This window comes from Zalophus californianus, chromosome 15, assembly GCF_009762305.2.
Source record: "Zalophus californianus isolate mZalCal1 chromosome 15, mZalCal1.pri.v2, whole genome shotgun sequence".
NCBI lineage: Eukaryota > Metazoa > Chordata > Mammalia > Carnivora > Otariidae > Zalophus > Zalophus californianus.
This window is the reverse complement of record NC_045609.1, coordinates 29,192,086-29,216,016: the sequence shown is the minus strand read 5'-3', so window position 1 is coordinate 29,216,016 and position 23,931 is coordinate 29,192,086. Positions and strand designations below refer to the sequence as shown.

The following is a 23,931-nucleotide window of genomic DNA, read 5'->3' as shown; positions in this document are numbered from 1 at the left end:
AATTTGTCAGACTCTGACCTTGCTTTAACTTCATTTGTAAAATTCTGCGGTTTTCTGCCTATTACTGCTCTTATCTCCAATCAGTCAGGATTACTGAACAGGACAGATCCAAAAGATCCAAAAGATTTTTATAAGAAACAGCATTTATTCAAAGAAGAATAATTATATGTAGCCAAGCTTCTTCAAGGACTTGTTGGTATATTATTTTATAATTTTGCCATGAAAAAAATGAACTTCTCAACAATTTTCTTTACTTAATGTGTATTAAAGACATGATCACAGATTTAGAAGATACTTTGGCTGAATTAGGTTTGTCTTTTATCTCTTTGTTGAAAAACATTTTTCTAGCAGGATTATTTATGATGTGAATAATTTTTATTCTTATTTTTTATTTTCTTTGCCTCCAATTTCTGGTGCTCAATGTAGCTTTGAAAATCCATTGTGAATGGATTTCTGTGAAAGCATGTTTTTAAAGGCTGTGAAAGTTCCCTTAGATCTTATTTTAGTTCACAACAGTGTCCTCTACTTTTGTCTCTGATATGAAAGAACAAAGCAATGTCAGTAACCCTGACTTGATTTATGTGTAGGATAGTACCTGTCATAAAAGGGGTAACAAATGAACTCCTTTGTGAGTACTCATTTGATAGAACCCTATGGTGTTATGGGGACTGAAGGACATACTTTATTGTATATATTGGCTCCAGGCTATGCAAAAGGGTCATCATGGGAGTATCCTATTTGTCAATTTAGATTTGCTTCTGTTAGAGGGAATCAAAGTGGTAGGTGGAATGATTGGAAAAAGCCAAAACCAAAACCAAAACCAAGCCCAACCAAAACAAAACATTTCAGTCCTAGAAATGCGTTTGAGAGAAACCACTTGGCAATAGTGATGGAGCCTTTCTTGAAACATATATTCTGTATTTCAGATGAATAGCTGAGAAAAGAGATCATATTTTTACTTTTAGAAAGGAAATAAAACCAGTGAAAAGGGAAAAAAAAAACAAGGTAGTAAAGGCCTAAATCATATGGCTTTGTATCTCTCTATATATTTTAAACCCATGATTTTTAAGATTGAGTTTTTAATTTTAATTCCAGTGTTGTTAACATACAGTGTTATATTATTTTCGGGTGTATAGTATAGTGATTCAAGAATTCTATACATTGCTCAGTGCTCATCACAAGAAGTGTGCTCTTAATCCCCTTCACCTGTTTCACCCATCCTCCCACCCATTCAGAAGGGAGATGGAACATATTTTACTTGAAGCATATTTCAAATGCTTCATATACTTTTATATCATAGAATAACAGTAGTTTATACTTTCATTTGAAAAGAAATTCAAGCAGTATTTTTTCACTTAATACAATTTGAATAGTATTTTTTTCCAGGGCAAAAATGTCTTTTAAAAAGTAAAAGAATTGTAGGCAGTTTGTATGAGTGGCTTGTGGTAGAGTTTAGGATAGATTGAAGACAGGAAAACACCATAGTCTGAAAGGGGACAAAGATGCCCTGCACAGGCCATTTGATTGTGTGTAGAAATGTGCTACATTTCAGAAGGTGTATTCTCTTTCTGAAATCAATGTTGGTGGGTTTTATATAAAATTCTCAACATTTATAGTACAGTTGACCCTTGACTAATGTGGGGATTCAGGACACTGACACTCCCCCTCCCTGCACAGTTAAAAATCGGTGTATAACTTTTATAGTATTTGCCTCTGTTTAAAAAAATTATGGAGGCTCCTGGGTAGCTTGGTCAGTTAAGCATCCAACTCCTGATTTCAGCTCAGGTCATGATCTCAGTGTCATGAGACTGAGCTCCGCATCAGGTTCTGCGCTGGGCATGGAGCCTGCTTAAGATTCTCTCTCTCCTTCCCCCTTGGTGCTGCCCCCACCCAAAAACAAAACCAAATAAAAAATAAAAATAAATAAAAAATTATGTTATTAACCTAAGAATTACATTTCATCAAGATAAAAGTTAATTTTAGTTACAGGATGGTTTCATGTATATGTCTCTCTCTGCATGTGTATCAGGTGTACAGTGTGGGAAGGCCTTGGTGAAGCACTGACCTTTTCACTTACACATACACGTGGAGATCATGATTATCTTTGGAATATATACAGTAACACATTTATGGATCTAGGGAAGGATCCACTAGAGTGGGAGAGGTTGATGAGCAAAGAGATGCTGATTATATGGAACTAGGCCAATGGACGTTGACAAAGTCTAGGAGGTGAATGGGAATAGACTCTCAGGGGAAGCAGTTGGGGGGCAACAGGGGCCCTACCCTAAGACTCTGGTATCCCTTGGGGTTGGAGGCAGGGGTATAGAAAAAAGAGCAGTCCTCTCTCCTAGAATCACTGGGATGGAAAGGAGTGTTGAAGGCACTGATTCTGGATAAGAGAAACACCATGAAAATATGTATTTGTTCTTTCCTTCCTCCCTTCCCTTTTCCTGCATATAAAAGTTTTTATGATTTTATTCATTTATTTGACAGAGACACAGCTAGAGAGGGAACAAAAGCAGGGGGAGTGGGAGAGGGAGAAGTAGGCTTCCTGCGGAGCAGGGAGCCCGATGTGGGGCTCGATCCCAGGACCCCGGGATCATGACCTGAGCCAAAGGCAGATGCTTAACGACTGAGCCACCCAGGCGCCCCTACTTGTGATAAAGTTTAATTTATAAATTAGACACAGTAAGAGGTTAATAATAATAACTAATAAAACAATTATAACAATATACTGTAATAAAAGTTATATGATATGGTCTCTCTCTTTTCTTCAAAATATCTTATTGTACTCAGTCTTCATCTTGGGTGATGGTAAACTGCCTATCTGTTGAGATGAAGTGAGGTGAATGACCTAGGCATTGTGATGTAGCATGAGGCTTCTATTTACTTTCTGATGATATGTCGACTGGATCACGATTGACTGTGGGTAACTGAAGCCACAAAAAGCAAAACTCTAGATAAGGGGGGACTACTGTAGTACTTCCTAAATATTTTTGTTTTAGTTTCCATGGGTGCCATAGGGAATATCTGAATATTTTCTGGGGGTGGAATCTTATGTTTTCTTGCCTGCAAATATAGAAGAAAATGGGTAATATCTAAGTGGGAAGGTTTTCATATTGATGGTAACATATGTTTCTTTTGACTACAAATTTATTTATTTTTTAACAGACTAAGTTACATATAGCTGACACATGTTTCTTACTGCTTATCTCTGTGAGCCTTTAGTAAGTACTTGACTATGAATAAGTTAATACAAATTTGTGGACTTGGAAATTTGGGTAATAGTTTTTATGGCCAATTTTAATTTGAATATGTTATGATATATATGCCATGTGTGGTTATTTGAGATATCTATGTATTCTTATGCAAAAATCTCACTGATTTTAAAATTAATGTTAATGCCTTAAAGATGGCTTGTCATTTTTTTCTTATTTTGTCTTGCCCAAATATCAATCCTTTCTCTCTTTTTATAATAACTATGCCAATTTAAATTAATTTATTTTCTGTATAGGAAAGTAAATTGCCCCCACCTTTCTTCTTCAGTCAAAACCCTCAAACAGTTCCCCAAACAAATAGAGATGTATCACATCTTCCAAAGTCCTACTTGGCTCCTCATCTGAGTTACCATTAACAAGAACAAGCAAAATAAGAGTGCTGGCTACCTCATGATTTTTTGGAAGTCAGAGGACTTGCATGCTGTAAGATATGTCTCACCAACTTGGCCATTCATTTTTACTTAAGGATCCTGAACAAATGCAAACCCACCCTGGGTTATTATTTTAGTCATGAACATACTAACATAGATTAATTTGTTAGAGGATCTAAGCCTAGACCGCATGACCAGAGAACAGACGGGGAAGGAATATCTCATTTCTCTGTTGGTGGACTTGTCACCCTGGTCCTCTGAGGGCTACAGCTGATATCAGGAAGAGGTGCTGAATACAAATCTCATGTACTCTGATTTTCATTAGTGCTTTCCTTTAGAAAGTATTTTTCTTTATTAATAAGTGTCTTTTTTTTTTATGCACAGGCAGCATGTCGGCTGAAACACCAATCACACTGAATATTGATCCTCAGGATCTGCAGGTACAAACATTCACTGTAGAGAAGCTACTGGAGCCACTCATAATCCAGGTATGAAGACCATGGCAATAACAATATGTAACTTCAGAAGAACTAAAAAATGAGAAAAGTAGATCATGAACCAAGGAAAGATTTGATTTTTATAGAGGGAATATGTCATCTAAAATTGCTTTTTAAGATACTGTTAAAATATAAAAAATACATATTTAGTAATAATAATAAAGTTTGGAAAGTACCCCCCCTCCCCAATTCTCTTTTAAAAGCAACAGACATGGGGTGCCTGGGTCGCTCAGTTGGTTAAGCATCCAACTCTTGATTTTGGCTCAGGTCCTGATCTTGAGGTTGTGAGATTGAACTGTGTGGGGGTTCTACTTGTCTCTCTCCCTATCCCCGCTTGTGCCTGCACTCTCTCTCTCTCAAATAAATAAATAAAATCTTAAAAAAAAAGCAACAGCCATAAAAATATGTATATATAGCTTTCAAAGTACCTTTATAGTCATGAAAACTGAATGAGGCAGGCAGCATGGTTAAAACCATCCTTGTTATATAGATGAGGAAATTGAGCCAAGAGAATTTCAGTGACTTGTCCCAAGGCACATGGTGGCTCATTTGTCAAATAGGAAATTATTTTTAAAATACCAAAATGTATGAGAAAAGCGGCTATTTAAGAAATTGTGTGATAAAATCTCTCATGAAGTCAGTAATCCTTTCATAATATACATCATGATTCTCTTATTATGCAAGTCCAGATTTTATTTATTGGAGTTCTTAAAGCAGAGCTTGAATAAACTTATACTATGCTGTAGATTTAAATTGTTTGTACTTTACCCAGAATTTATGAAGGATCTTCCCATAGGCTTACCACACACTGTACTTCCTAATACAAATTATCCCTTTTTCTTTTTTTTTTATTCAAGTGTAATTAACATACAGTGTTATATTAGTTTTAGGTATACAATAGGATTCAACAATTCTGTACATTTCTCAGTGCTCATTAAGATAAGTATACTCTTGGTTCCCTTTATCTGTTTCACCCATCCCTGCCATATTCCCTCTGGCAACCACCAGTTTGTTCTCTGAATTATGTATCTGTTTTTTTTCTTTGTTCGTTTGGTTTCTTAAATTCCACATTTAAGTGAAATCATATGGTACTTGTCTTTCTCTGACTGACATATTTCACTTAGTATTATACCCTCTAGGTCCATCCATGTTGTTGCTAATGGCAAGATTTCATTCTTTTTTAATGGCTGAATAATATTCCATCGTATATATATAGACCACTTCTTTATCCATACATCTATTGATGGACACTTGGGCTGTTTCCACAATTTGGCTAATGCAGATAATGCTGCAATAAATATGAGGGTGAAAAACTAATGATGTAATGTATGGTGATTAACATAACAATAAAAAATAAAAAAATATGAGGGTGTATATAATTTTTGAATTACTGTTTTTGTATTTTTTGGGTAAATACCTAGTAGTGGAATTACTGGATCATATGGTAATCCTATTTTTAATTTTTTGAGGAACCTCCATACTGTTTTCCAGTGACTGCACCAGTTTGCATTCCCACCAACAGTGCACGAGGATTCTTTTTCTCTACATTCTTGCCAACACTTGTTGTTTTTTCTGTTTTTGATTTTAGTCATTCTGACAGGTGTGAGGTGGTAGCTCATTGTGGTTTTGATTTGTATTTCCCTCATGCCAAGTGATGTTTTTTTATATGTATCACCAAGTTTTTTGGTGAAATTTTTAAATGAATTCTCACAAATTTAAGATTTTGTTCCTATGCAGTTACCAGGTGTGAATAGGGAATTGGCCTTCATTTTGGTGATGGCTCGTAAAGGCTAGTACATGTATGTGACTGCATAACACTTATTTGTCCTGTAAAGGTAGAACATTAGAGTTGGTCACTTAAGACTTGCTAATAAGGAGACCCTCCAAGATGGTGGAGGAGTAGGGGATCCTAGCTTCATCTGGTCCCTGGAAATCAGCTAGATATTTATCAAATCACTCTGAAAACCTGTAAAATCAACCAGAGATCTGAGAAAAGAATTGCTACAAATCTACAAATAGAAAAGCAACCACTTTTTGCAGGGTAGGAGGTGAGGAGATGTGAATCTGAAGCAATACCCTGGAACATAAACCTGGAGAGAAGGAGCCTCTGTAAGCTGGGTACCAGAAAGTGTTATGAGCAGCAGAGCACAAAATCGGAACTTTTAGAAGTTTACCTGAAAGGTGCTCAGGAGGCGAAGCAGGTGGAATCCCAGGTGGGATAGCTTGGTCTCAGGATCCCCGGGGTCACAAAAAGAATGGAGGTGCCTGGGGCGCCTGGGTGGCTCAGTTGGTTGGGCGACTGCCTTCGGCTCAGGTCATGATCCTGGAGTCCCAAGATCGAGTCCCGCATCAGGCTCCCTGCTCAGCGGGGAGCCTGCTTCTCCCTCTGACCCTCCCCCTCTTATGTTCTCTCTCTCATTCTCGCTCTCTCAAATAAATGAATAAATAAATCTTTAAAAAAAAATGGGGTGCCTGAGTGCAGCAGAGTTCCCAGGCATTGGAGTGGGGAAACCAGTTGCAAACAGTGAGACCAGGCTCCAGCTTACTGTTTGGTGTTTCCATAAACTGAGAACTTCCTAGTCCATCTAATGCTCTCTGAGCAGGAGCCCAGCAAGAGGCAGAACCGCAGCAAGAACCCCCTCCCTACCCTGGGAGGAGTGGTGTGCATGTACACCGCAAGAGTCCATAAAGTTTGGAGACTCGATTTGGGGTGGAGTGCTTGAGAAAAAAATGCTCAGTCACAGGCTGTGTTAACACAGAGTGTGTATGGAAACCGAGGAGACAACAGTGATTGACCACTTTTCTGTGAGGGTGCACCAAAGAGTGGGGGACACGAACTTTCAGCTCCCGGGCTAGAGATTGGGGCACAGCTGTTTTTCACTCCCACCCCCCACCAGCTCTGGAGCCCACTTACACTGAGCCTGGCCCCCTGACAAGTGTGGTGCAGTGCCGCTGGGCCAAAGACACCTGAGAGTCAGGTAACAGGTCCCTCCCCCAGAACACCAACCAGCAGGAACTTCTGGCAAATACCAAGTTTGCCAATCATACAGAACTGTAAAACTCCAGCCCTTGGGGAAAGAAGTATATAGAAGTTGTGGTTTTTTCTTATTATTCTTTAGCCCTTCAGTTTTATATTTTATTACCCTTTTCAGCTGTTTTCTTATTTTATCAATTATTTTTTTTCTATAATCTTCTTTATTTTTTAAAAATTTTTTATTGTTATGTTAATCACCATATATTACATAATTTGTTTTGGTGTACTGTTCCATGATTCATTGTTTGTTCATAACACCCAGTGCTCCATGCAGGATGTGCCCTCCTCAATACCCATCACCAGGCTAACCCATCCCCCCACCCTCCTCCCCTCCAGAAACCTCAGTTTGTTTTTCAGAGTCCATCATCTCTCCTGGTTCGTCTCCCCCTCTGACTTACTCCCCTTCATTCTTCCTCTCCTGCTATCTTCTTCTTTTTTTTTTTCTTAAAATATGTTGCGTTATTTGTTTCAGAAGTACAGATCTGTGATTCAACAGTCTTACACAATTCACAGCGTTCACTGTAGCACATATCTTCCCCAATGTCCATCACCCAGCCACCCCATCCCTTCCACCCCCGACCACTCCAGCAACCCTCAGTTTGTTCCTGAGATTAAGAATTCCTCATATCAGTGAGGTCATATGATACATGTCTTTCTCTGATTGACTTATTTCACTCAGCATAACACCCTCCAGTTCCATCCACGTCGTTGCAAATGGCAAGATCTCATTTATCAATTATTTTTTAAGTCTTTTTTAATTTTTATTTTTTCACTTATAGTTTATATATATATTTTTCATTTTTGGCTTCCTTTCATTGTGTTCAACTTTGTTTTTGTATATATATAAGTTTTTCTTTCTGACCTATTTTGGGAGATCTATTCTAGTTTCTTCTAACACACAGACCAAAATACACCCAGGATCTAGCTTACTGTTCTGTTTGGTTCAACTTCTTGTCTGATTTTATTCCCATTTTATTCCCATTCCACACCCCCCCTTTTTTTTCTGTTTGGTTTCTGTTCTCTTCTGATTAGTGTAGTGTATATTTTTCTGGTATAGTTATTATTCTTTACTCCTTCAGTTTTATATTTTATTATCATTTTCAACTATTATCAATTATTTTTTAAGTCTTCTTAAATTTTCATTTTTATACTTACAGTTTATATATATTTTTCATTTTTGACTTCATTTCATTGTATTCAGCTACATTTTTATATATGTATGAGGTTTTCTTTCTTGCCTATGTTGGGACATAGTTTCTTCTAATAATCAGACCAGATACACTCAGGATCCAGTTTATTCTGTTCTGTTCTACTTGTTTGATTTTATTCTCAGTTTTTTTCTTTTTCTTTTTCTTTTCTTTTTGGTTTCTGTTCTCTTCTGATTTCTGTATATTTTTTCTGGTGTCGTTGCTATATTTGTATTTTCCCTCCCTTTCATCTATTCTTTTCTGGACATAATGACAAGATGGAAGAACTCAGCCCAAAAAAGAGCACAAGAGGCAGAAATCACAGCTAGGGATCTAATAAATATGGGTATAAGTAAGATGTTGGAATTAGAATTCAAAACAATGATTGTAAAGATAATAACTGGGCTTGAAAAAAGCATAGAAGACACTAGAGAATCCCTTTGTGGAGAAATAAAAGAACTAAAATCTGGTCGAAATCAAAAAGGCTATTTCTGAGATGCAATAAAAAAAATGGAGGCCCTAACTGCTAGGATAAATGAGGCAGGAGAGAGAGTCAGAGATATAGAAGATAAAATGATGGAAAATAAGGAATCTGAGGAAAAGAGAGGTAAGCAACTACTGGATCACGAGGGCAGAATTTGAGAGGAGATAAGTGATACCATAAGATGAAACAACATTAGAATAATTGGGATCCCAGAAGAAGAAGAAAGAGAGAGAGGGGCAGAAGGATTACTCAAACAAATTATAACTGAGAACTTCCCTATTCTGGGGAAGGAGACAGGCATTCAAGTCCAGGAAGCACAGAAGAGCCCCCTCAAAATCAATAAATATAGGCCAACATCTAGACATATAATAGTGAAGCTTGCAAATTTCAGAAGTAAAGAGAAAATCCTGAAAGCAGCTCGGAACAAGAGGTGCTTAACCTACAAGGGTAGAGACATAAGGCTGGCAGGAGACCTGTCCACAGAGCAGAAAGGACTGGCATGATATATTTAACGTGCTAAATGGGAAATATACGCAGCCAAGAATACTTTATCCAGCAAGGTGGTCACTCAGAATGGAAGGAGAGATAAAGAGCCTCTAGGACAAACAAACTAAAAGAATTTGTGATCACTAAACCAGCCCTGCAAGAAATATTAAAGGGGCTCCTTTATTTTTTTAAAAAATTTTTTATTGTTATGTTAATCACTATACATTACATCATTAGTTTTTGATGTAGTGTTCCATGATTCATTGTTTGTGCATAACACCCAGTGCTCCATACAGAACGTGCCCTCTTTAATACCCATCACCAGGCTAACCCATCCCCCCACCCCCCTCCCCTCTAGAACCCTCAGTTTGTTTTTCAGAGTCCATCGTCTCTCATGGTTCATCTCCCCCTCCGACTTACTCCCTTTCATTCTTCCCCTCCTGTTATCTTCTTCTTTTTTTTTTCTTAACATATATTGCATTATTTGTTTCAGAAGTACAGATCTGTGATTCAACAGTCTTGCACAATTCACAGCGCTCACCATAGCACATACCCTCCCCAATGTCTATCACCCAGCCACCCCATCCCTCCCACCCCCAACCACTCCAGCAACCCTCACTTTGTTTCCTGAGATTAAGAATTCCTCAGATCAGTGAGGTCATATGATACATGTCTTTCTCTGATTGACTTATTTCACTCAGCATAACACCCTCCAGTTCCATCCACGTTGTTGCAAATGGCAAGATCTCATTCCTTTTGATGGCTGCATAATATTCCATTGTGTATATATACCACATCTTTTTTATCCATTCATCTGTCGATGGACATCTTGGCTCTTTCCACAGTTTGGCTATTGTGGACATTGCTGCTATAAACACTGGGGTGCACATACCCCTTCGGACCCCTACATTTGTATCTTTGTGGTAAATACCCAGTAGTGCAATTGCTGGATCATATGGTAGCTCTATTTTCAACTGTTTGAGGAACCTCCATACTGTTCTCCAGAATGGTTGCACCAGCTTGCATTCCCACCAACAGTGTAGGAGGGTTCCCTAAAGGGGCTCCTTTAAGTGAAGAGAGAGCTGAAAAGTAACAAAGACCAGAAAGGAACAGAGACAATATACAGAAACAGTGACTTTACAAGTAAGACAATGGCACTAAATTCATATTTTTCAATAATTACTCTGAATGTAAATGGACTAAATGTCCCAATCAAAAGACACAGGGTATCAGATTGGGTAAAAAAAACAAGACCCATCGATATGCTGTCTGCAAGAGACTCATTTTAGACCCAAAGACACCACAGATTGAAAGTGAGGGGGTGAAAAATCATTTATCATGTTAATGGACAGCAAAAGAAAGCTGGGGTGGCAATCCCTATATCAGACAAATTAGATTTTAAACCAAAGACTGTAATAAGAAATGAAGAAGGACACTATATCATAATAAAGGGTCTATCCAACAAAAAGATCTAACAATTGTAAATATTTATGTCCCTAACATGGGAGCAGCTAATTATATAAACTAATTAATAAGAAAATTAAAGAAACACATTGGTAATAAAACAATAATAGTTAGGGACTTTATTTATTTTAAAGGTTTTATTTATTTATTTGAGAGAGAGACAGAGACAGAGATCACAAGTGGGGGAGGGGCAGAGGGAGAATTAGACTACTCTTTGAGCAGGGGGCCTGACGTGAGGCTTGATCCCAGGACCCTGAGATCGTGACCTGAGCTGAAGGCAGATGCATAACCAACTAAGCCATCCAGGCACCCTAGTTAGGGACTTTAACATCCCACTCAGAGCAATGGACAGACCATCTAAGCAGAAGATCAATAAGGAAACAATGGCTTTGACTGAAACTGGACCAGATGGACTTCACAGATATATTTAGGGCATGTCATCCTAAAACAATAGACTACACATTCTTTTTGAGTGCACATGGAACATTCTCCAGAATAGATCACAAACTGGGTCACAAATCAGGTCTCAACTGATACCAATAGACTGGGATTATTCCCTGCATAATCTCAGACCACAATGCTTTAAAACTTGAACTCAATCACAGGAGAAAGTTTGGAAGGAACACAAATACATAGAGGTTAAAGAGCATCCTTCTAAAGAATGAATGGGTCAACCAGGAAACAATAGTTCAGAACCTTTGGGATGTAGCAAAGGTGGTCCTAAGAGGGAAGTATATAGCAATACAAGAAATAAGAAAAGTCTCAAATACACATACTAACCATACACCTAAAGGAGCTGGAGAAACAACACTAAATAAAGCCCAAACCCAGCAGGAGAAGAGAATTAATAAAGATCAGAGCAGAAATCAATGAACTAGAAACCAAAAGAATAATAGAACAGATCAATGAAAATAGGAGCTGGTTCTTTGAAAGGATTAAGAAGACTGATAAACCCCTGGCCAGACTTATCAAAAAGAAAAGAGAATAAATAAATAATAAACGAAAGAGGAGAGATCACAACCAACACTGAAGAAATACAATTATAAGAACATAGTATGAACAATTATTTGCCAAAAATTAGGCAGTCTGGAAGAAATGAATGCATTCCTAGAAACATATAAACTACCAAAACTGAAACTGGAAGAAATAGAAAATTTGAACAGATCCATAACCAGCAAAGAAATTGAAGCAGAGGGCGCCTGGGTAGCTCATTTGGTTGGGCAACTGCCTTCAGCTCAGGTCATGATCCTGGAGTCCTGGGATCGAGTCCCGCGTTGGGCTCCCTGCTCGGCAGGGAGTCTGCTTCTCCCTCTGACCCTCCCCTCTCTCATGCGCTCGCTCTCTTTCTCATTCTCTCTCTCAAATAAATAAAAATCTTAAAAAAAAAAAGAAATTGAAGCAGCAATCAAGAATCTCCCAACAAACAAGAATCCAGGACCAGATGGCATCCTAAGGGAATTCTACCAAACATTTAAAGAAGAATTAATACCCATTCTTCTGAAACTACTCCAAAAAATAGAGATGGAAGGAAAACTTCCACACTCATTCTGTGAGGCCAGCATTACTCTGATCCCCAAACCAGACAAAGACCTCACCAAAAAGAATTACAGACCAATATCCTTGATGAACATGGGTGCAATAATTCTTACCAAGATACTAGCCAATAGGATCCAATAGTACATTAAAAGGATTATTCACTAAAGTCAAGTGGGATTTATTCCTGGTCTGCAAGGGGGGCTCAACATCCACAAATCAATCAGTGTGATACGTCACATTAATAAAAGAAAGGACAAGAACCATATAATCCTCTCAATAGATGCAGAAAAAGCATTTGACAAAATACAGCATCCTTTCTTGATTAAAACTCTTCACAATGTAGGGATAGAGGGAACATACCTCAATATCATAAAAGCCATATACAAAAAGCCCACAGCGAATATCATTCTCAATGGGGAAACACTGAGAGCTTTCCCACTAAGGTCAGGAACACAGCAGGGTGTCCTCTCTCACCACTATTGACAACATACTAACACACAACAAAAAGAAATTAAAGGCATTGAAATCGGCAAAGAAGTCAAACTCTCACTCTTTGCAGATGACCTGATACTCTATGTGGAAAACCCAAAAGAGTACACCTCAGAATTGCTAGAACTCATACAGAAATTCAGCAAAGTGGCAAGATATAAAATCAATGCACAGAAATCAGTTGCATTCCTATACACTAACAATCAGACAGAAGAAAGAAATTACAGAGTCGATCCCATTTACAACTGCACCCAAAACTGCAAGATACCTAGGAATAAATCTAACCAAAGAGGCAAAGGATCTGTACTCAGAAATAGAACACTCATGAAAGAAATTGAGGAAGACACAAAGAAATGGAAAAACATTCCATGCTCATGGACTGGAAGAATAAATATTGTTAAAATGTTTATACTACCCAAAGCAATCTACACATTCAATGCAATCCTTTTTTTTTTTTTTAAGATTTTATTTATTTATTTGACAGAGAGAGAGACAGCGAGAGACGGAACACAAGCAGGGGGAGTGTGAAAGGGAGAAGCAGGCTTCCCGCCGAGCAGGGAGCCTGATGTGGGGCTCAATCCCAGGACCCTGGGATCATGACCTGAGCTGAAGGCAGTCGCCTAACCAACTGAGCCACCCAGGCGCCCCATTCAATGCAATCCTTATGAAAATACCATCAAGATTTTTCACAGAGCTGAAACAAATAATCCTAAAGTTTGTATGGAACCAGAAAAGACCCTGAATAGCTAAAGGAATGTTGAAAAAGAAAACCAAAGCTGGTGGCATCACAATTCCGGGCTTCAGGCTATATTACAAAGCTGTAATCATCAAGACAGTATGGTACTGGCACAAAAATAGACACATAGTTCACTGGAACAGAATAAGGAACCCAGAAATGGACCCTCAACTCTATGGTCAACTAATCTTTGACAAAGCAGAAAAGAATATCCAGTGGAAAAAAGACAGTCTCTTCAACAAATGGTTTTGGGAAAATTGGATAGCCACATGTAGGAGAGTGAAACTGGCCCATTTTCTTACAGCATACACAAAAAATAGACTCAAAATGGATGAAAGACCTAAATGTGAGACAGGAATCCATCAAAATCCCAGGGGAGAACATATGCAGGAACCTCTTTGACCTTGGCTGCAGCAACTTCTTGCTAGACATATCTCCAAAGGCAAGGGAAACAAAAGCAAAAATGAACTATTGGGACTTCATCAACATAAAAAGCTTTTGCACAGCAAAGGAAACAGTCAACAAAACCAAAAGACAACCACTGAATGGGAGAAGATATTTGCAAATATCTTACCAGATAAAGGATTAGTATCCAAGATCTATTAAGAACTTATCAAACTCGAAACCCAAAAAGTAAATAATCCAGTCAAGAAATGGGCAGAAGACATGAACAGATATTTCTGCAAAGAAGACATCCAAATGGCCAACAGACACATGAAAAATGCTCGACATCACTCAGCATCAGGGAAATATAGATCAAAACCAGAATGAGCTACCACCTCACCCCAGTCAGAATAGCTAAAATTAACAACTCAGGAAACAACAGATGTTGGTGAGGATGAGGAGAAGGGGGAACCCTCCTACACTGTTGGTGGGAATGCAAATTGGTGCAGCCACTCTGGAAAACACTATGGAGGTTCCTCAAATAGTTATAAATAGAGTTACCTTACGACCCAGCAATTGCACTTCTAGGTATTTACCCAAAGAATACAAATGTAGTGATCCAAAGGGGCACCTGCACCCCAGTGTTTATAGCAGCAATGTCTGCCATAGCCAAAATATGGAAAGAGCTTGAACGAATAAAGAAAATGTGGTGTGTGTGTTTGTGTGTGTGTGTGTGTGTGTGTGTAATGGAATATTAGCCATCAAAAAAAAAATCTTACCATTTGCAGCGACATGGATGAAACTAGAGGGTGTTATGCTAAGCAAAATAAGTCAGTCAGAGAAAGTCAGTTATCATATGATTTCACTCATATGTGGAATTTAAGAAACAAAACAGAGGATCATAGGGGAAGGGAGGGAAAAATAAAATAAGGTGACAATGGAGAGGGAGATAACATTAAGTTAGGAAACAAACTGAGGATTCTTGGAGGGGAGGGCGGTGGAGGATGGGGTGACTTGGTGACGAGCATTAAGGAGGGCACACGATATAATGAGCACTGGGTGTTATATGCAATTGATGAATCACCAAACTTTACGTTTGAAACTAATAATACTCTATATGTTAATTACTTGAATTTAAATAAAAATTAAAAAATTTGAAAAAAGACTTGCTAATCCCAAAGGCTGCTGACATATTGTTTATGAACAGAGAACGTATCATTATGAAGAAACTTTTTAAAAAAAATATTTTATTTATTTATTTGACAGAGACACAGCGAGAGAGGGAACACAAGCAGGGGGAGTGGGAGAAGGAGAAGCAGGCTTCCCTCTGACCTGGGAGCCTGATGCAGGGCTTGATACCAGGACCCTGGGATCATGACCTGAGCCAAAGGCAGATGCCTAATGACTGAGCCATCCAGGTGCCCCGAAACTAATTTTTATGTTCTAACTGAAACCGATAGATGTTTTGCTTTAGTCAAGTACATTGATATAGCAGTCAACAGAGAATATTTTAAGTAAATTCACATTGAAGACTATGCCTTTCACAGTTTAGATATATTTCCTGGCATGTTTAAAAACTATTATTAGCTGCAAACATTTATTGAGTCCACCTAGAAAATTAAAAGGGTGAAAATAGCCTGAAATAATTTTATTTGATTGGAAAGAAATTTAACTCTTTTAAAAAGTGTTATCATGCTTATTACTTTAGAGGGCTTTCAATATAGTGCCTGGATTCAGACTTTTCATGATCTACAAGTAGATGAGTTAGGGAAAGGGAAATTAGTACTTATTATATGCTATATAGTTCGCATTTATATGTAAGTATAGTTGCTAATTTATGTTCTTTAAGGTTTTTGTCAATGTTTTGAACATGTTTCTTGATGGTATACCAGTTCACCAATATCCCAGTTAGAAAAAAGTTTCTAGATCTTAGCAAGCTTCAAGTCAAATTAAATTAAAAATATTAATAATTGGTAGAATATTTACTGTGTTCAGAAACTATCCCATAAAGGAGAATTCTAGTGCAACAAAATTATTTGGACATACTCTTGATTTTCATTTTAAAGGGATTATCCTTATCAAAAACCAGTGCATTTCAAACTCAAAGAATTATTAAAATAACTGACCTTTTTGTTAATGCCCAGCCTTCTTGTATCTGTCACTTTGATCATTTATTACATATCAATACAAGTAAAAATTTTCATTAAATTGTATTATAGGTGTTTTTCTGCAATAGCATCATATTGAATATCTCATCACATTCTTTTTTTTCCAGAGTGTTTATTTTGAAATAGTTACATGGTTTAAGTAATATTGTCTGTGATTATACTGGAAAACATTCCAAAAGAAGTTCATGGTGCCAGATGAAGTTGTCAGTGTAGTAACCCCATTAAAAAAATTCTCACTTTTACTCATTATTTATCTTAATGTTATATTCCTTTGCTTTCAGGGTTCCACAGAAATTACTTCCCACCTCTGTATATAACTCAAAGTCAAAATTACATTTTAATTTTTGGAGTAATTGGTCATAGATACTATTATGTCACTCTGGCTTCTATTCATTTATTCATAAATCTTTATTCTGCTCTTTTTATAGTTACCAGAGTATTCTCCACCAAACTTGATTTATCTTTAATCTATTTTTTTTTCTCTTGGGCACAGGTAAATCACTAGGTCATTTTGCAGGGATGTTCAGTCTGGGATATATTTCAATCATTCGCTTTCATTTTCTCTGTGTTATAACTTACACAGTTGCATCCCTCTGTAATAAATTCCTCCAATGGATCAGAAATAATTTTTTTTCTCAGCAATTACATTTTTATGATTGCAACTGTAGGCATCTGCACTTTATCACTTTCAAGATCCAGATTTGGCAGTGCAGTGCAGAAAGTCTATTTTATGCAGAATTGCGATTAAAAGAATTTACATCTCTATGTCATATACTCTCTGAAGAAGATACAAACTGCTAGATCATGCTACAGTCATTGCATAACAGAACCGTCTATAATCTTATTTGCCACAACATATAATTTTCTTTGTGTCAGATTCATGTTGAATGTGAACTAAAAGAATTGACTTACTCAAAATCTTTTTTTTATTGTTATGTTAATCGCCATACATTACATTATTAGTTTTTGTTGTAGTGTTCCATGATTCATTGTTTGCGTATAACAACCATTTAGATAAAAACATTAGCAAACTTCTTATAATGTGTTATCTCATATAAAGGTTTTTTGGAGCAAAGGTTCAAATGTATTTTATGATGTATATATATATATTCCATGTTTTCAAGAGGTAAATATAGAGTTAAATCAATAGTAATAAACATTATTTCTCTGGCTTTTACTCCTAACTCTTGTATGACCTCTTGGCCTTTTCTTGGCTTCTGCTTCCATAGTGTCTCCATCTATTTCTGGGAGTCCCTTGGGGATGGTTCTGTATACTCAGTAATACTCACTCTGTCTAGTTTGAGAGTATCTGCCAGCTCTTTTTATCAGCCAGCATAAACTAGGTTATGCTGTAATAAGACAAATCCCAAATCTCTGAGGCTTAATAAAAGTTCATTTCCTGCTCAAGCTACATGTAGAGTGTGAGTTAGTAGGGGATCTCTACTTAGTTCCACCACCCAGGGACCCAGGCTCCATCTCAGTATTTACTTCCACTGTTGTAACAGGAGAGAACATGATGAATCATGCAAAGTGTCCTAAAATGTCCACTCAGATGTGATATATGTCAGTTCCTCTATTGCTTTTGTCAAAGCAAGTAATGTGGTTAGTGTGGATACTGCATGTGTGATCCTGCCCTGTACTCAGGAGAATGGGAGTACTGTGAAAAGCTCCAGTAACTATTATCTTCCCATTGCCTTCTTTTTAGGGCTTCCTTTTTTGGTGGGCAGCTGACTTATTGATATTCAAGGAGTATCAGTTGGCAAGGAGCCTCTGAGGCAATCTAGCATGCAAGTTTTGCCTCTGGGGGAAGATGGTGAATTGGTTCTATCACCATCCTCTTGTTAGGGGATTGACTACATACTGAGAGCTAAGCAGTTAGTACCTAGGGTTAAAGGTTCTATCAGGTGCTAAACTGAAGACACACAGAAAGAAGTAGAGACTTGTACAAGAGTCCTAGTGGAGCAGTTTTCAAGTTCAGATCCACAAACTCCTACTGTTGAGGGACAGTAAGGTTACCTATTTACCAGAGTTTTAATGTGTCCTTCCAGTTTCCAAACCACATTCTGTCTCAGAATTATACTCTAGCCTCTATGGGGCCTCACTCTTTCCAGTTCCCTTGAGCACTGGCCACGTAGGCCTGATGCTTGTTTTCCTTATGTAATCTGATTCCCTGGCCTCCTAACTTCCCTTCTAAAAGTTCTGAAAAGCTCAAAACGACTGTCTAAAAGTTCGAAAGAACTTCCATTAGTAACAGCAATCCAAGATTCCTGTAGTTGTCCTCATTACTTATGCTAGAATGGAGATTTTCCTACAGTCTTTTTTTTTTTTTTTCCCTCTCATTTCCAGAATTTGGAGTTTCTGACGTATAACTCACTTGTGCTTCCAAAACTATCTGTCATATTTTCCCATTTTCTCTAACTTTGTCTTGATGACCCACTGCCAGTGATGACCATCATGAGGCCGGGAATGACATGTCAAGGTACCCAGGTCCCAATGCCTGCAAAGCTGCCAGTTCTCAAGGTGGCAGAATGGCACTGGGCTCCTACAAAAGAGGGGAGAATGCTTTTCTTCCCAACAGTGCTGTCACCTGGGCTGCAATGAAGTAATGCTTACACCTAGAGTCACACAAAATTCCCCTTTCAGCTCCTTCTCCAGTCTCCTTCCTTTCCTTGTTAGAGTAAAACCCAATACAAGTGTCTGGATGGTGAATTCTTACTCCTCTAAGCACCATGTTTTTCTTTCTTTCTTGGCTCCTATGCAGAACCTCTCTGCCACACCGTACTCTCAACAGAATTTCTTTCTCTCCTTCAGCCAAGGGGAAAAAAAGCAAAAAAGTAATTAGATACTTAGATGTCCAAAGGGTTCATTTCTCACTGTTCTACAGACAGATCTGATTGACTTTCAGGTAGCTGGGAGAAGACATGCTTTGGCTTCTTAGCCTCCTAGAATATAATTTCCTTTGTTTCTTTCAGAAAAGAATTCAAGTTTCATTTGTGGTGGTTTTCTGTCATTTCATAGGTCATTTTGAATAAGCATGATGCCATTTACTTAGGTTTCCTTGACTTTATCACCAAGCTTCTTTTCAGTAGCCTTGCTGATTATTCTATCAATAGAACTTATGTCAGAATTAATCTTGAAGGTTCCAGGGAAATCTGAAAGACGTGTCTGCACACATGTAGTGTTCTTGTAGATTACTTTATATGCAAATATTAGCGTTTTGACTATAATCTCAACAAGTAACCTTAGAAGTTAGTAAATAAATGTCTTATTTAAACACAGGTTCAAGGCTTAATAAGTATAAAGATGTTATTTTTATGGTAGGATGAAGAAGTAAACTTAATTCTGCCTTAATAATGTTTTAAAGTTAGAGGTGATTCAGTAATAGTTGAATTTATTCTAATAAATTTAATTCTTTAATTTCTGCATTCATTTACTGCCAGAAAACTCCCATGGGAAAGTTGTGACACTATAGTTTCCTTGAGAAACAAATAATTGAGAAAAAGGAAGCCGCTTTTTAAATTAAAATAAGCATAAGAAAAACTAATAGCTAATTGATTAAAATAGCATGAGTCCAGCAGGATTGTGCATGGCTGAGCATATAAGGGATGCTCCCACCAGCAGAATTTGGTAGCTTTGAGATTAGCTGTGAGCAGATGTCAGTCCCTGCATATTTTCACCTCTTCTCACTTGCTTCCTAGACCTTTCATTCTATCAGACTCTGATTTTCATTCTACTCCAACATTGCTGCCATGTTGTTCTTGTTTCTCTTACCACCCCCAATCCATTCCACTTCTGTTAATACTTTATCTTTTGATCACAGCTTATCTTTTCCTCCAGAAATTCAGACTGATCCCACAGATATCCACCTCTAACTTAGCTGTGGAATAAGGTCTTTTTCTTATAAACTGATTCCATAGGGCAGCCAGGTGGTATAGACTGATAAGCCCAGATCTATTTGCCTTTTTAGTGGAACATACTAGATTGATGGGAGCAATTGTGGTTCAGCTGGCTGAAGGGATAGGAGTCCATATCTCCTCAGATGTCATCATTTTCACTGCTTGAAGTGTGATTCTACCCTTCACAGAAGTTCCTGGACTATTTCAGAACACCGAACTTGTCTCAGGAAATACTTCCACAGCTTGACAGTCCAGAAGTCTAGACTAGTAATTGGCAAACTTTTTCTGTATAGGTCCAGATAGTAAAGAGTTTCAGCTTTGACAGCCATAGGGTCTCTGTTGCAACTCCTCTGCTGTTTGAGTTTGAAAGCAGCCGTAGGCAATATGTAAACAAATGGATGTTTACAATAAAACATGGCTGTGTTCCAATAAAACTTATAAAACAAACAAGTGGCCAGATTTGGCCCTGGGTACTTAAGTTGCAGGCCGCTGCTCTAGACTGACAATTTTCTCATGGAGGTAATCTGTACTTACTGATTAAAGAAGGGTAAGAAATGGGCAGCATCCCGTGCACAGTTGGGAGCTCCCTGTGAGGAAATTTTGATGGGGTGATTTGTGGCCAAGCCCTGTGAGAGACACAAAAACCTCACTTGGGGGAAGAGTGCTAACTAGGCAATTCAGAAAATTTTTGTTGCTATTGAGATCCTGTTAGTCCAGTGGTTTTCAGCCCTGGCTGCACGTTAAAATCACCTAGGGAGCTTTTAAAAATCCTGATGCCCAGGCCACACAGGAAACCAATTAAATTAGAGTCTTTGGGAGTAGGACCAAGCAGTAATTTTAAAAGCTCCTGGGAGATCACAATGTGAGAAATGCTGTGGTGGCCTTAATAGCAGCCAGTAGTGAACCTGGTTCTGCATCTTGGCCCAAGGCTTGCCCTAGTATAGTGCCCCTTCTGTCTTTTATTAATGTGTTCAGTCGTGCTCACCTGGAATAAATTTGTAAGGAATTCCTGGGGGTAACCTACTGCATCAACTAGGTAACATGCTCAGTTATCCCTCCTAGGTCCCATTAAGATTGTTAGTAGCAGCTCTAGGAAAACAACTAGAGCTGAGAGATCTTGGATGCATGTTCTGCAGCTCTCCCTTACTCAGCAGTCCACTATTAGATAGCATTATGGATCCACATATGGACTAGGTTATGGTGGACTCTTAATGAGTATCCATGGCATCTTAGTTTTGGTGGACTATATTTGGGGTGAAATTGCCATGAGGAAAGAGATTCATAATGCACAAGTCTGAAATTGAGGTGTGGTGTCACATCACATGAAAAAGTGTGTATTTATAATCACCTGCACCAGTGCTTCTCAACTTTAGTTATACAAGGGCATCCCTTAAGGAACTTACAAACATCCTGATAACACAGGCCACAGCTAAGGCCAATTAAATCAGAATCCTGAGTAGGACTCTGTTAACAGTATTTTTAAAAAGTCTTCCAGGTGATTGTATTGTATAGCCACTGGAGTAGGACCTTGCTGCCACCTCAATGTTGTCCATGGACTTGCTGCGTCCGGTTCACTTAGGAACTCCTAAAAAATGCAGACCCTTACACCCTGCCCCCTGAATCAGAATCTGTGGTGTAATAAGATCCAGTACTGCAGTAAAGTTTGAGAAGGTGGTGTTGGAGACTGTAAATTTTAACTTTTAAATTGCAACATTATGTAGCTAGAGTTGGAAACCACTGCCTTACACCCTTATCTGTCTGCTGATACAGGGTGGTGAAGTCAGCAGGAATTTCTCAGCTCTGATACTCATTTGTTGCTCTGCTCTGAAGAGGCTGCCCAGGGTTGATTGTCCTGTTATGAGGGACCTGTCCATTGTTTTCTGAAGAGGACCTGCCTCTCCCACACTCTGACTAAGCCCGTAGTTACTAGGAACCATGACCTGAGAAATGAGATTTTCAAGAGTTAGTGCTTCTCCTTCAGGATGTTTGGAACCAGAACATAGTTTGTTATAATCTAGAAATAATTTTTACCTCTGGAAAAGTTACTTAACTCTGATATAGGTGAATTTGGATATATATAGTATTATAGTACTGAGTGCTCTACAAACTAAGGCTTAACAGATGTACTTTGTGATTTTCAGATGAGTCCTTTCTTTAAACAATTTTTTTTTTAAATTTACTTAAAATCTCTACATCCAACATGGGGCTTGAACTCAGGACTCTGAAATCAAAAGTCACATGTTCCTCTGACTAAGCCAGTGAGGCACCCCTGAGTTTTTCCTTTTAGGAAACAATTTGCATTCTCAACTCTGATAAAGCAGAATACTGTGGTTCTTCAATTTAGACACATTTTCTACCTCACATTTTTAACATTCTGAAATTAGGGTATATTTTATGACAGATATGAACATTTAATGTGGTTTTCCTTTTCGATGCTTGTAAGGATTAACAAATTTACTCACAGTCTCTTTTGGTAAATACTCAGTCTTTTTAGATAAAATGATCAGAAATGGTGGGTGGGTGGGGGTGTTGCTTATGTGACCTCATGGGAGTGGGAGATGAACTTAGTGCCTATTGCTGCAGAGTGGCTGCTCTGGGTTACCTTCTGGACTGGTGATCTTTGAGGGATGGCTGGACTCATGCATAGTTATCTTGTGGGCACCTCTGTGTATTTCCTTTGTAGTCTATAGCTGATGGAATTTGTGGACTACTCTCTCATCTTGGTTAGGATCCATGGTTCTCTCAAGATGCTTGGCCCTTGATGGTGCTTCAACCCTTAAATCCCAGCTACATCCTCTGTCCGGTGTTTGGCGTTATCCATCTACTTCTCAGCCTATGCTGCAGGATTACCTTGCTTCTCACCATGGTGGGCTCAGGGCAGGTCCACCAGTCTTTAGCACAGCCACATTTTTTTTCTTTAATTTTTTTATTGTTATGTTAATCACCATATGTTATATCATTAGTTTTTGATGTAGTGTTCCATGATTCATTGTTTGTGCATAACACCCAGTGCTCCATGCAGAATGTGCCCTCTTTAATACCCATCACCAGGCTAACCCATCCCCCTACCCTCCTCCCCTCTAGAACCCTCAGTTTGTTTTTCAGAGTCCATCATCTCTCATGGTTCGTCTCCCCCTCTGACTTACTCCCCTTCATTCTTCCTCTCCTGTTATCTTCTTTTTCTTTTTTCTTAGAATATGTTGCGTTATTTGTTTCAGAAGTACAGATCTGTGATTCAGCAGTCTTGCACAATTCACAGCTAGCACAGCCACATTTTGATTGTCCTTTATGGTATCTAGGATGGTATGGGGCTTATCCATGCTTCATGGGAATCAGGAGTGGCTTAGGAAAGCTAAACCGCTCTTCCTTCTACTTATAATTACACTGTGATGCCAAGATGGTACTTTGGTCACCCCAGAGTTTGTGCAGGGAAACTCATAAAGCAGTTTTCTTCCTGAGTTCTAAAGATAAATGGAACCAACTCTGTTTTCAGTATTTCTCCTCAATCATGCTAACACAGCTGCCCAGTCTGAGTGAACCTCAGACAGGAGAAATAAGGACATGTATCTTACTTGTCTTTCTTTTCTGTTAATGGCTTCCACAACTGTTTTTTTCTTAAGACCTCAAGAGAATCAACTTTGAAACACAAAGCTGATCAATGGTGGAATTGCTGGATTATATGGTAGTTCTATTTTTAATTTTTTGAAGAACCTCCATATTGTTTTCCATAGTGGCTGCACCATTTATATTTCCACCAGCAGTGCCCAAGAGTTCCCTTTTTCACATCCTCACCAACACTATTTCCTGTCTTTTTGATAATAGCCATTTTAACAGGTGTGAGGTGATACCTCATTGTGGTTTTGATTTGTGTGACTCTGACGATGAGTAATATAGAACACCTTTTCATGTAGCTGTTGGTCA

At 38.3% G+C, this 23,931-nt stretch overlaps 1 protein-coding gene across 3 annotated transcripts in view; it reads left to right on the top strand.

Annotated features, from left to right (window-relative positions):
• Window positions 1-23,931, top strand: part of CTNNA3 (catenin alpha 3) — a 1,953,765-nt gene that overhangs the window by 102,177 nt on the left and 1,827,657 nt on the right. For all 3 annotated transcript variants that reach the window (XM_027595012.1, XM_027595021.1, XM_027595027.1), the window contains one exon: window positions 4,034-4,137. In XM_027595012.1, the coding sequence (XP_027450813.1) occupies window positions 4,039-4,137 (99 nt within the window). In that variant the 5' untranslated portion in view covers window positions 4,034-4,038. The remainder of the gene's footprint in view (window positions 1-4,033; window positions 4,138-23,931) is intronic.